Source organism: Oncorhynchus masou, chromosome 8 (assembly GCF_036934945.1).
Source record: "Oncorhynchus masou masou isolate Uvic2021 chromosome 8, UVic_Omas_1.1, whole genome shotgun sequence".
Lineage (NCBI taxonomy): Eukaryota > Metazoa > Chordata > Actinopteri > Salmoniformes > Salmonidae > Oncorhynchus > Oncorhynchus masou.
This window is the reverse complement of record NC_088219.1, coordinates 4,664,965-4,678,907: the sequence shown is the minus strand read 5'-3', so window position 1 is coordinate 4,678,907 and position 13,943 is coordinate 4,664,965. Positions and strand designations below refer to the sequence as shown.

The window sequence follows — 13,943 nt, the reverse complement described above, 5'->3', positions numbered from 1 at the left end:
TCCTCTGTCTAACAGAGACTCTGTTTATCATGCAGCCTCCTCTGTCTTACAGAGACTGGACTCTGTTTATCATACAGCCTCCTCTGTCTAACAGAGACTGGACTCTTTTATCATGCAGCCTCCTCTGTCTCACAGAGACTGGACTCTGTTTATCATGCAGCCTCCTCTGTCTTACAGAGACTGGACTCTGTTTATCATGCAGCCTCCTCTGTCTCACAGAGACTGGACTCTGTTTATCATGCAGCCTCCTCTGTCTTACAGAGACTGGACTCTGTTTATCATGCAGGTCTCCCTTCCTCCTCTGTCTAACAGAGACTCTGTTTATCATGCAGCCTCCTCTGTCTAACAGAGACTGGACTCTGTTTATCATGCAGCCTCCTCTGTCTAACAGAGACTGGACTCTGTTTATCATGCAGCCTCCTCTGTCTAACAGAGACTGGACTCTGTTTATCATACAGCCTCCTCTGTCTTACAGAGACTGGACTCTGTTTATCATGCAGCCTCCTCTGTCTAACAGAGACTGGACTCTGTTTATCATACAGCCTCCTCTGTCTTACAGAGACTGGACTCTGTTTATCATGCAGCCTCCTCTGTCTAACAGAGACTCTGTTTATCATGCAGCCTCCTCTGTCTAACAGAGACTGGACTCTGTTTATCATGCAGCCTCCTCTGTCTGACAGAGACTGGACTCTGTTTATCATACAGCCTCCTCTGTCTAACAGAGACTGTGTTTATCATGCAGCCTCCTCTGTCTAACAGAGACTGGACTCTGTTTATCATACAGCCTCCTCTGTCTAACAGAGACTGGACTCTGTTTATCATGCAGCCTCCTCTGTCTGACAGAGACTGGACTCTGTTTATCATGCAGCCTCCTCTGTCTAACAGAGACTGGACTCTGTTTATCATGCAGCCTCCTCTGTCTAACAGAGACTGGACTCTGTTTATCATGTAGCCTCCTCTGTCTAACAGAGACTGGACTCTGTTTATCATGCTGCCTCCTCTGTCTAACAGAGACTGGACTCTGTTTATCATGCTGCCTCCTCTGTCTAACAGAGACTGGACTCTGTTTATCATGCAGCCTCCTCTGTCTAACAGAGACTGGACTCTGTTTATCATGTAGCCTCCTCTGTCTAACAGAGACTGGACTCTGTTTATCATGTAGCCTCCTCTGTCTAACAGAGACTGGACTCTGTTTATCATGCTGCTCCTCTGTCTAACAGAGACTGGACTCTGTTTATCATGCAGCCTCCTCTGTCTAACAGAGACTGGACTCTGTTTATCATGTAGCCTCCTCTGTCTAACAGAGACTGGACTCTGTTTATCATGCAGCCTCCTCTGTCTAACAGAGACTCTGTTTATCATGCAGCCTCCTCTGTCTAACAGAGACTGGACTCTGTTTATCATGCAGCCTCCTCTGTCTTACAGAGACTGGACTCTGTTTATCATGCAGCCTCCTCTGTCTAACAGAGACTGGACTCTGTTTATCATGTAGCCTCCTCTGTCTAACAGAGACTGGACTCTGTTTATCATGCTGCCTCCTCTGTCTAACAGAGACTGGACTCTGTTTATCATGCAGCCTCCTCTGTCTTACAGAGACTGGACTCTGTTTATCATGCTGCCTCCTCTGTCTAACAGAGACTGGACTCTGTTTATCACACATCCTTGCGCTTTATGACAGATGCCAAGTCACTCACCCACCATTGCACATTGTACCAAATGGTAGGTTGGACCTCACTTTATATGTGCAGAAAGATACATTTGTATGTGTTCATCTACAAAGCCATTTTGGGAAAACTCCCTCTTTACCTCTGTAGTCTGGTCTCCTTCACCCCCAGCAGGTAAAATCCCTCATTACCTCTCTAGTCTGGTCTCCTTCACCACCAGCAGGTAAACTCCCTCTTTACCTCTGTAGTCTGGTCTCCTTTACCACCAGCAGGTAAACTCCCTCTGTAGTCTGGTCTCCTTCACCACCAGCAGGTAAACTCCCTCTGTAGTCTGGTCTCCTTCACCACCAGCAGGTAAACTCCCTCTGTAGTCTGGTCTCCTTCACCCCCAGCAGGTAAACTCCCTCTCTAGTCTGGTCTCCTTCACCCCCAGCAGGTAAACTCCCTCTACCTCTCTAGTCTGGTCTCCTTCACCACCAGCAGGTAAACTCCCTCTCTAGTCTGGTCTCCTTCACCACCAGCAGTTACCATACCCAGTCTGCTAGGTGGTTGCTATGTTACCATACCTGGTCTGCTAGGTGTTGCTATGTTACCATACCCGGTCTGCTAGGTGGTTGATATGTTACCATACCCGGTCTGCTAGGTGGTTGCTATGTTACCATACCCAGTCTGCTAGGTGGTTGATATGTTACCATACCCGGTCTGCTAGGTGGTTGCTATGTTACCATACCTGGTCTGCTAGGTGGTTGATATGTTACCATACCCAGTCTGCTAGGTGGTTGATATGTTACCATACCCAGTCTGCTAGGTGGTTGATATGTTACCATACCTGGTCTGCTAGGTGGTTGATATGTTACCATACCTGGTCTGCTAGGTGGTTGATATGTTACCATACCCGGTCTGCTAGGTGGTTGATATGTTACCATACCCGGTCTGCTAGGTGGTTGCTATGTTACCATACCCAGTCTGCTAGGTGGTTGATATGTTACCATACCCGGTCTGCTAGGTGGTTGCTATGTTACCATACCTGGTCTGCTAGGTGGTTGATATGTTACCATACCTGGTCTGCTAGGTGGTTGATATGTTACCATACCCAGTCTGCTAGGTGGTTGATATGTTACCATACCTGGTCTGCTAGGTGGTTGATATGTTACCATACCCGGTCTGCTAGGTGGTTGATATGTTACCATACCCGGTCTGCTAGGTGGTTGATATGTTACCATACCCGGTCTGCTAGGTGGTTGATATGTTACCATACCTGGTCTGCTAGGTGGTTGATATGTTACCATACCCAGTCTGCTAGGTGGTTGCTATGTTACCATACCCAGTCTGCTAGGTGGTTGCTATGTTACCATACCCAGTCTGCTAGGTGGTTGCTACTCAAAGTCCCCAGGACATTCACAGTATTTGGCAAGACTGCCTTCTCTTCTTGTGCACCAGAGGCATGGAGTAGTATACAATCCACACTTCATCTAGATATGTTAGTGCCACTGAATGGAGTAGTCTACAATCCCTGCTTCATCTAGATGTGTTAGTGCCACTGAATGGATTTAAAATATTGTTGGGAGACTCTGTTACAGAGGAGTGTAAATGCTTGTTTTAGGCTGGATCATGTTATTGTATTGTCGTATGTTTTAATTCTGTAACGTACTGATTGTTGCTGCCTTCTTGGCCAGATCTCCCTTGAAAAAGAGACTCTGGGTTTTTCCTGGTTAAATCAAGGTAATCATAATCTAATTTTATACCTAACAAAATATAACATGCATCAATTAAAACGATGTTACTGAGTTACTGCCAGATCGCAGTTGCAAATGAGAACTTGTTCTCAACTAGCCTACCTGGTTAAATAAAGGTGTTCTCAACTAGCCTACCTGGTTAAATAAAGGTGTTCTCAACTAGCCTACCTGGTTAAATAAAGGTGTTCTCAACTAGCCTACCTGGTTAAATAAAGGTGTTCTCAACTAGCCTACCTGGTTAAATAAAGGTGAAATAAAAATAAATAAAATAAATAAAGAAGTCAATTCAAATGAGGCATTGGTTAAATCCATATACAATACCGCCACCGTGTGGCCAAATACAATAACGACCCCCCAAAATCCCGTCTGTGGGCCACATATAAACGAATGTACAATACCGCCACCGTGTGGCCAAATGTTAAAACTACAACTACCCCTCAAATCCCGTTCTGCTTTTGCTCCATACCCTTCTGCAACTAGAGAGCGGACATGTTAGCCCTGTCATAACGGGGATACACGGGTAGTTGGACACTTAGTGCAGGGATTTTCTGCTAGGGAAATCATGGACGCCGTAAACGCTTTTAACCATGAGGTAAGTTGTCCCGTCGACCGTCGTGAGAGAGAGTGTGTGTGTTTAGTCCCGTTAAAAATAGGGGACCCGTCGTGTGTCTCTCGCTGTTATGGAGAAGAGGCCTGTTATGGAGGCCTTGCTTTAACTAACTACCTATCTGTGTATCTTACTAACAGCTCTAACTCAGGATTATCATTATTTAAATACTTTATCGTTAAACGATGATCTTCCTTGATTTATAACTTGATAGGTTTTGATAATTTATTGTAGTTTATCACGCAGTGTTGAACACGGCTCGGTTGACCAGGTAAGCTAAACGTTAGCTTGTTACAACTAGCTATCGACATCAACACGATAGTTAATTACACAACAAAAAAGCAGCATGTTAACTTGAGCAAATAACAAGATTTCTGTTATGTTAGAACAAAAATAACAGCTACTGTCAAAAAAAGGTTTGTGTTTTAAAAAAAAACATAACTAAGCGAGTTAATAGCTAAAATCGTTACGACGGGAAGATAAGTTTCCCCCCCGTTGTAGGTTAGCATCATTAAGGTGTTCAGGTTAGGATACTTTTTTTAGGTTAAAATTAGGGGTTAAAAGGGTTAAGGTGACTAGTTAAAATATGTTCTCCTAACATGTTACTAATAAACATTTGAAAAAGAATGCACTTCCAATCGTAACTGTACTCCTAGTTTACCAACAAAAACCATTGATTTGGTTATTAAGCTAAGTTAGCCAAATTGGTTAACACAGGAAACACTGAAGAGCGGTTAGCTAGTTGTACTAACACATCTAATAAGAGATCCTAACGTGACTTCCAATGATATATTTCATGAATAATACCCGACGCGGGTGTGGTATTATGGCCTCTATGCCACAGGCTAAGGGCTGTTTCTGATGAACAACGCGGAGTGCTTTGGATACGGAGTCCTTAACCTGTGAAATATATTGGTCATATAATTTACACCATAAACCCACCGCGGTGCCTTATATTGCTCTGATGAACTGGTTACTAACGTAATAAAGAGTTTAAAAAAAATAAACTACATGTTTTTATTTTTTTTTGGTCATACCACTGGTGTATGGTCTGATATGCCGCGTCTTTCAGCCAATCAGCATGCAGGGCTCTTACCACCTCGTTTATAAAGCTACAGTATGTGTTCCCATAGATGACTGACAGGGGGCGCTGTTGTGAAGGCACCGTCCACCATTAGGTTAGTCGAAAGGTACTGCCTCCGTAGAGTATTTCAATGTAATGTTTCAAGAAGAAAAAAAAAAAAAACACAACATTCCGTTTTAATGTATTTATCTGTTATGGTGGGGACTGCAATATAAGAACTCAATAAAATAAATAAATTCTTTATTGAGAAATGATTGACTTCTATTCAAGTTCATACAATACTATATGTAGTTTAAATGAATAAATAATGTATGTATTAATGTCTGTACTGAAGAATAAAAAAACATTTATCTTCCAAATCCTGTAGCAGTTGAAATGCATCGCAATATTGATTATTTTTAATTAACTAGGCAAGTCCAGTTAAGAACAAATTATTATTTACAATGACAGCCTACACCGGCCAAACCCAGACGACGCTGGACCAATTGTGCTCCGCGTCCTATGGGACTCCCAATCACGGCCGGATGTGATACAGCCTGGATTACTAGCATGTAAATCTGGACAAGTTAATGCATAATCCCATAATATTGTTTTCAATATTGCCAATCATTTTAAGATCAATTTTATGGAAAAGTTATTTCCTAATGAAGTCAGTAAAAATAAATGGCAATGTCATGGTGCTCCAATGCGGAAAGCCCCGTATCTTACTAAATATACAAGTAGATTTACCAAATCTACACAGAGAAAAGCCCCAAAACAAACAGCCTCTGTATCACGCTGAACCTGCATTTTTTGACAGGTAGAGGGCGATCTTCCCTGGAGAAACCAAATCTAACAGGTTCTCAAACAGGCACATATAAGCGCAGGTACATAAATTTCCCTGGAGCAACCAAATCTAACAGGTTCTCAAACAGGCACATATAAGCGCAGGTACATAAATTTCCCTGGTGAAACCAAATCTAACAGGTTCTCAAACAGGCACATATAAGCGCAGGTACATAAATTTCCCTGGAGCAACCAAATCTAACAGGTTCTCAAACAGGCACATATAAGCGCAGGTACATAAATTTCCCTGGTGAAACCACATCTAACAGGTTCTCAAACAGGCACATATAAGCGCAGGTACATAATCTTCTCGTATTTGTCATACTGACTCCACAAAGTTTGGTGCACAAAGCCACATAGCTTACTTCTATGGGTACTGCTACGCATACGCTCCTATTACGTACAACCAGAATGACAGAGACACACATAACCCGGGAAATATGAACAAAGGACACGAATACCCTATGTTAGTAATCGTTGCTTGTCGCCCAGAGCTCGCAAAATAAACCGTTTATATTCTTGATCACCAACTTTTTTTCATTTTTTTTTTTTTGGAGCTGCATATTTGTTATGGCTATCCTCTCTTCAGTTTGACCTCTGCCCTGTACCCGACCCTGTAGCTGTACAGTAAATCCGTCAGCAGTCAGTTCACTAGCTCCCCCGACCTCTGTTGATTGAAAGTTTGCTAGTCCAATCAGAGGGGCGAGGTTGCGTTTCACTAGCCAATCAGTTGTGACAGAAGGAGTGTGATAATGTTTATATACATCATTGGTTACTAGCACAGATTGTCCACTCTGTCTTCCGTCTGTCTTCCATAAACAACGCGCTGTAACATGGAGTTGTGGCCGTGTGGGAACCCTAACCCTATAAAAGGTGTGTAATAATTTAACCTTTTTGTTTAAAAAAAAAATAATGTCTCTCTGACTTTAAAGATGCATTCCTTTTATTTCCAAAAACTTCCTTGAGTGATGCATGTTACAAACCAAATGCAGTCAAAAAATGTGATTTTATTATTATTATTTTTTCCCTCCTGTGTTTTCCCTCCTGTGTTTTTATAAAGATTTCCACACCGTTGAGTTTGAAATAATACTGTGAAATTGTGAAAATGATAATAATGCCCTTTTAGTGTAACAGCTGTTTTGAAAAGACTTCTTGACATTTCAGCCTGTTTTGTTGGGATGGAGTTTTGGCCCGCCATTGTGACATCACCAGGCGGTTAATTGGTTAATAGACGAATAGAGTTCCAAACCCCTTTTCTACCAATAACGTCTGGTTTTCTTGCTTGAGAAATTGCTTTTTGCAAAGAAGCAATAATGCATTCAGAAAGTGTTTAGGCCCCTTCACTATTTCCACATTGTTAAAATACAGCCTTATTCTAAAATGTATTAAATATTGTTCTCTCCTCAATCTAGGCACAATACCCCATAATGATGAAAAAAACATTTTTGCGAATGTATTAAAAAAACAAACAAACACATACCTTATGTACATAAGTATTCAGACCCTTTGCTATGAGACTTGAAATTGAGCTCGGGTGCATCCTGTTTCCATTGATCATCCTTGAGATGTTTCTAAAACTTGATTGGAGTCCACCTGTGGTCAATTCAATTGATTGGACATGATTTGGAAAGGCACACACCTGCCTATATAAAGGTCCCACAGTTGACAGTGCATGTCAGAGGAAAAACCAAGCCATGAGGTTGAAGGAATTGTCCGTAGAGCTCCGAGACAGGATTGTGCAGCATTGAAGGTTCCCAAGAACACAGTGACCTCCATCATTCATAAATGGATGAAGTTTGGAATCACCAAGACTCTTCCTAGACCTGGCCGCCTAGTCAAACGTAGTAATCAAGGGAGAGGGGCCTTGGTCACGGTGGTGACCAAGAACTCAATGGTCACTCTGACAGAGCTCCAGAGTTCCTCTGTGGAAATGGGAGAACCTTTCAGAAGGACAACCATCTCTGCAACACTCCACCAATCAGGCCTTTATGGTAGAGTGGCCAGACAGAAGCCATTCCTCAGCCCACTTGGGCTAAAGGGTGAAACAAGATTCTCTGGCCTGAATTTCAAGAGTCAAATCTGGAGGAATCCAGGCACCGCTCATCACCTGGCTAATACCATTCCCATGGTGAAGCATGGTGGTGGTGGCAGCATCATGCTGTGGAGATGTTTTTCAGCAGCAGGGACTGGGATCGAGTCAGGATTGAGGGAAAGATGAACGGAGCAAAGTACAGAGAGATCCTTGGGGAAAACCTGCTCAGGACCTCAGACTGGGGCGAAGGTTCAATTTCCAACAGGACAATGAATGAAGCACACAGCCGAGACAACGCAGGAGTGGCTTCGGGACTAGTCTCTGTATGTCCTTGAGTGGCCCAGCCAGAGCCCGGACTTGAACCCCATCAAACATCTGTGGAGAGACCTGAAAATAGCTGTGCAGCGATTCTCCCCATCCAAACTCAGTTTGAGAGGATCTGCAGAGAAGAATGGGAGAAACACCCGAAATACAGGTGTGCCAAGCTAGTAGCGTCATTCCCAAGATGACTGAAGGCTGTAATCTCTGCAAAATGTGCTTCAACAAAGTACTGTAAGGTGCTTCAACAAAGTACTGTAAGGTGCTTCAACAAAGTACTGAGTAAAGGGTCTGAATGCTTATGTAAATGTGATATATATTATATACATATTTTTTTAATTTAATACGTTTGCAACAATTTCAAAAAAAAACAACAGTTTTTGCTTTGTCATTATGGGGTATTGTGTGTAGATTGATGAGGGGAATACATATTTTTGAATAAGGCTGTAACATAACAAAATGTAAGAACTCCAATGAGTCTGAATACTTTCCACTTTGTTTATTTTAGAAAATATATTTCACAGCAACCTTAGATGTTACAATGATTAACGACACTACTATTCAGTTCCTGTTTTCTCACTAACTGAAATTGAGCAAACAGCAACCAGAAAATGACAGTGATTTCCACTAGAAAACATGGTCAAATAGTCACAACAGCTTTCCCATTTAGACAGAAGTCGCACCAGCAGGAGAAATCAATAAACTAATAATCAATCACAACACTGGCAGTGAGTAATAATGTGAAACACTAAAACTCCACTATTACAGGCAGATATATTATGGACATTTTCTGACATTGCAATGCAATGCAAATGCTATTTTAAATTTTTTAAATATTGTTTGCGTAGCACCGTTTTAATTATTACCCAGAAATTATTTGCTATTGAGTTTAAAAATAAAAAAAATGGCTACATTAGTGCTTTTTAATGTTTAGAGAAAGCACCAGGGCTCTTGACTCTCTTCTGACTGGGGAAGTTTTGTTTTGTCGATAGAAGAGAGTCTTGTCAATAGAAGAGAGTCTTGTCAATAGAAGAGAGTCTTGTCAATAGAAGAGAGTCTTGTCAATAGAAGAGAGTCTTGTCAATAGAAGAGAGTCTTGTCAATAGGCGCTAAAGCAGTTTATGAATGGGGTAAGCTAGCTGTAGCTTGCAATCTACTGTCACAGATGGTACAATGAACCAGATATTTCACTGGATGTATAAATGTGAAGCATCCGGTTGGCTTTTCCAGTCACTACCAAATATGGTAGTGAGAGGAAGCCCAGTGGCGGGCAGTGAGATAAGATGGAAGGAGATGGATTTTGGCTAACATTCTGCACATTTTTTCATCAATGAACTACTTGATCTGAGTACGGTGCACTGTTTTGTAGAATTTGCCCTTTGCAAAAGTTTTTTTTTAAAATCGCGCTGTTTAGGAGTGCAAAGGCTTCAGAGTAGGCGTTCCCTAACGCAAATATGCAGATGCATACTAGAACGCTCCAATAGGATATCGCTAGCGCGTGCTTGGCTTTCCCCATCTCCTTGCTTGTTCTGCCCACTATGACTCGTTTGATCCCATTGGAAACGAAAAGCTGTGGTGTATCTTGGTTTTGTTGTAAAAAAAAAAATCTTTGGTAGCATGGACAGACGTATGCCAGTTTTGTTGTAGACTGTTTTGAGAGAAATCGTGGCTGTTTAACTAATTTCTGCATCCTGGTATTTCTTATTCTTAATTCCTTTCTTTTTAGTTTTTGGATTTGTGTGAATTGTTTTGTATCGTTAGATATTACTGCACTGTTGGAGCTAGAAACACAAGCATTAGGTATTACTGCCCTGTTGGAGCTAGAAACACAAGCATTAGGTATTACTGCACTGTTGGAGCTAGAAACACAAGCATTTAGTTAGGTATTACTGCACTGTTGGAGCTAGAAACACAAGCATTAGGTATTACTGTACTGTTGGAGCTAGAAACACAAGCATTAGGTATTACTGTACTGTTGGAGCTAGAAACACAAGCATTAAGTATTACTGCACTGTTGGAGCTAGAAACACAAGCATTTAGTTAGGTATTACTGCACTGTTGGAGCTAGAAACACAAGCATTTAGTTAGGTATTACTGCACTGTTGGAGCTAGAAACACAAGCATTTAGTTAGGTATTACTGCACTGTTGGAGCTAGAAACACAAGCATTAGGTATTACTGCACTGTTGGAGCTAGAAACACAAGCATTAGGTATTACTGCACTGTTGGAGCTAGAAACACAAGCATTAGGTATTACTGCACTGTTGGAGCTAGAAACACAAGCATTAGGTATTACTGTACTGTTGGAGCTAGAAACACAAGCATTAAGTTGGAGCTAGAAACACAAGCATTTAGTTAGGTATTACTGCACTGTTGGAGCTAGAAACACAAGCATTAGGTATTACTGTACTGTTGGAGCTAGAAACACAAGCATTAGGTATTACTGTACTGTTGGACTGTTGGAGCTAGAAACACAAGCATTAGTATTACTGCACTGTTGGAGCTAGAAACACAAGCATTTAGTTAGGTATTACTGCACTGTTGGAGCTAGAAACACTGTTGGTATTACTGCTAGAAACACAAGCATTTGGAGGGTATTACTGCACTGTTGGAGCTAGAAACACAAGCATTTAGTTAGGTATTACACTGTTGGCGCTAGAAACACAAGCATTAGGTATTACTGTACTGTTGGAGCTAGAAACACAATCATTTTAGGAGCACTGTTGGAGCTAGAAACACAAGCATTAGGTATTACTGCACTGTTTAGAAACACAAGTAACTGCACTGTTGGAGCTAGAAACACAAGTATTACTGCACTGTTGGAGCTAGAAACACAAGCATTTAGGTATTACTGCACTGTTGGAGCTAGAAACACAAGCATTAGGTATTACTGCACTGTTGGAGCTAGAAACACAAGCATTTAGTTAGGTATTACTGCACTGTTGGAGCTAGAAACACAAGCATTTAGTTAGAAACACAAGTTAGGTTACTGCAGCTAGAAACACAAGCATTTATCTAGATATTACTGCTCTGTTGGAGCTAGAAACACAAGCATTTAGTTAGGTATTACTGCACTGTTGGAGCTAGAAACACAAGCATTATTACTGCACTGTTGGAGCTAGAAACACAAGCATTTAGTTAGGTATTACTGCACTGTTGGAGCTAGAAACACAAGCATTAGATATTACTGTATTACTAGAAACACAAGCACTAGAAACACAAGCATTTAGTATTACTGCACTCTTGGAGCTAGAAACACAAGCATTAGATATTACTGCACTGTTGAAACACAAGCATTTAGTTAGGTATTACTGCACTGTTGGAGCCAGAAACACAAGCATTTAGTTAGATATTACTGCACTGTTGGAGCAAGAAACACAAGCATTTAGTTAGGTATTACTGCACTGTTGGAGCTAGAAACACAAGCATTAGGTATTACTGTACTGTTGGAGCCAGAAACACAAGCATTATTTACTGTACTGTTGGAGCTAGAAACACAAGCATTAGGTATTACTGCACTGTTGGAGCTAGAAACACAAGCATTAGGTATTACTGCACTGTTGGAGCTAGAAACACAAGCATTAGGTATTACTGCACTGTTGGACTAGTTGGAGCTAGAAACACAAGCATTAGGTATTACTGCACTGTTGGAGCTAGAAACACAAGCATTACTGCTGTTCCACAAGCATGCCAAATATGTGCACTGTTGGAGCGTGACTAATAAGATTAGTTTTTTATTTGAGGTGTACCTACCATAGGAGTCACCTCAAAGCGTACCGTTGACTTTGTACAGACCTACTGTGCTGCAGGAGTTGTGACCTGTTTTTGTTGTTGTTGTTGGTCATCTCCCTCTCCCTCTTTCGTCTCTTCTCTCTCTCTCTCCCCCCCAGCTGTTCTCCTTGATGGACATGAAGCCCCCAATATCTCGAGCCAAGATGATATCCATCACTAAGTCAGCCATCAAAGCTATGAAGGTAAGTTGTGTGTGGTATGAGAGTATAAATCGATGCTTTGTGGAGGGAGAGAAGTCGTGCTCTCGACAGGGACAGCTGGTGGCGTGTGTGTGTGTGTGTGTGTGTGTGTGTGTGTGTGTGTGTGTGTGTGTGTGTGTGTGTGTGTGTGTGTGTGTGTGTGTGTGTGTGTGTGTGTGTGTGTGATAAAACCACTGAACCAGCTCCGTCTGCTCGGTTCCGTGTCGGACCACAAGTCTAAGGCAACACCATGTGTTTCTGTTTCCAAGTCCTCCGAGCCAGACACAGATTAAATGGTTTCTGTTGAGATTCGGACAACTGAACCATTTTCCCCCGATCCAATTCTAACTGCCGTTAATTAAGGTAAATCCGTTTTGAATTCAATCACTTTTTTTTTTGTTGATAGCATCCATTTTGTTTTAAACAAAACATTCCATACATGTTTTCCCACGGAAGAAGTGGTCAGAAAGTGATGTTTTCGGACCTGAAGGCCAAAACATTCAGGAGATCAAAGGTGCTCAAAGTTGACCCGTTTTTGCATAACGTGAAACAGTCATGTCTCCACTGGAACATATGAAGGGTTGAGTTTGATACCATTTAAAAAAGACTTTACAAACAGCGTTGTCAAACTATTTCATATTATTATTATTATAAAAAAATTTTTAATAACAATGAACCTTGACCAATAACAGTTTGCCGTAGTTCCCTAGAACAGTTGAGCCTGTCACGTGTTTGTTTTGTAAATTACACAGCAGGAGAAAGAGCTGGGAACCGATGAGGTCAGTTATCTCAGTGTATTGGGTTTAACTTGCTAGTTATCTCAGTTAGTATCTGAATTAATTATATGGAGACGGGCATTTGTTAGCTTTCTGCTGTGCTAGTTATCTCAGTTAGTATCTGAATTAATATGGAGACAGGCATCGTATAGTGTTAGCTTTCTGCTGTGCTAGTTATCTCAGTTAGTATCTGAATTAATATGGAGACAGGCATCGTATAGTGTTAGCTTTCTGCTGTGCTAGTTATCTCAGTGTCTGAATTAATCTGGAGAGTGTGTCTGAATTAATATGGAGACAGGCATCGTTAGTGTTAGCTTTCTGCTGTGCTAGTTATCTCAGTGTCTGAATTAATTTTGGAGACGGGCATCGTATAGTGTTAGCTTTCTGCTGTGCTAGTTATCTCAGTGTCTGAATTAATATGGAGACGGGCATCGTATAGTGTTAGCTTTCTGCTGTGCTAGTTATCTCAGTGTCTGAATTAATATGGAGACGGGCATCGTATAGTGTTGGCTTTCTGCTGTGCTAGTTATCTCAGTGTCTGAATTAATATGGAGACGGGCATCGTATAGTGTTAGCTTTCTGCTGTGCTAGTTATCTCAGTGTCTGAATTAATATGGAGACAGGCATCGTATAGTGTTAGCTTTCTGCTGTGCTAGTTATCTCAGTATCTGAATTAATATGGAGACAGGCATCGTATAGTGTTAGCTTTCTGCTGTGTTTGAGAAGTCAAAGCGCTCTGGATAAGTTCTTGATTTCCTTGCGTTTTTATTCTCCTCTGCTCCTCCTCCCTCTTCTCCGAGCAGAGCAGGCCCGTTGCCCTAGCAACTCCACACAGACTCTGTGTAACATGGTACTATGTCAGTGGTCATACCTTCCTGTCTGGTAGTAATGTGGTTACCATGGTAACATGTCAGATTGGTCATGCCTTCTT

General features: G+C 41.6%; 1 protein-coding gene across 1 annotated transcript in view; it reads left to right on the top strand.

The window, feature by feature from the left end:
- Positions 1 to 3,867: 3,867 nt before the first annotated feature.
- Positions 3,868 to 13,943, top strand: part of scaf4a (SR-related CTD-associated factor 4a) — a 58,327-nt gene continuing 48,251 nt past the window's right edge. Inside the window, 2 exon segments of the mRNA XM_064971073.1 lie at positions 3,868 to 3,992; positions 12,156 to 12,239. Of these exon segments, the coding sequence (XP_064827145.1) occupies positions 3,963 to 3,992; positions 12,156 to 12,239 (114 nt within the window). The 5' untranslated portion in view covers positions 3,868 to 3,962.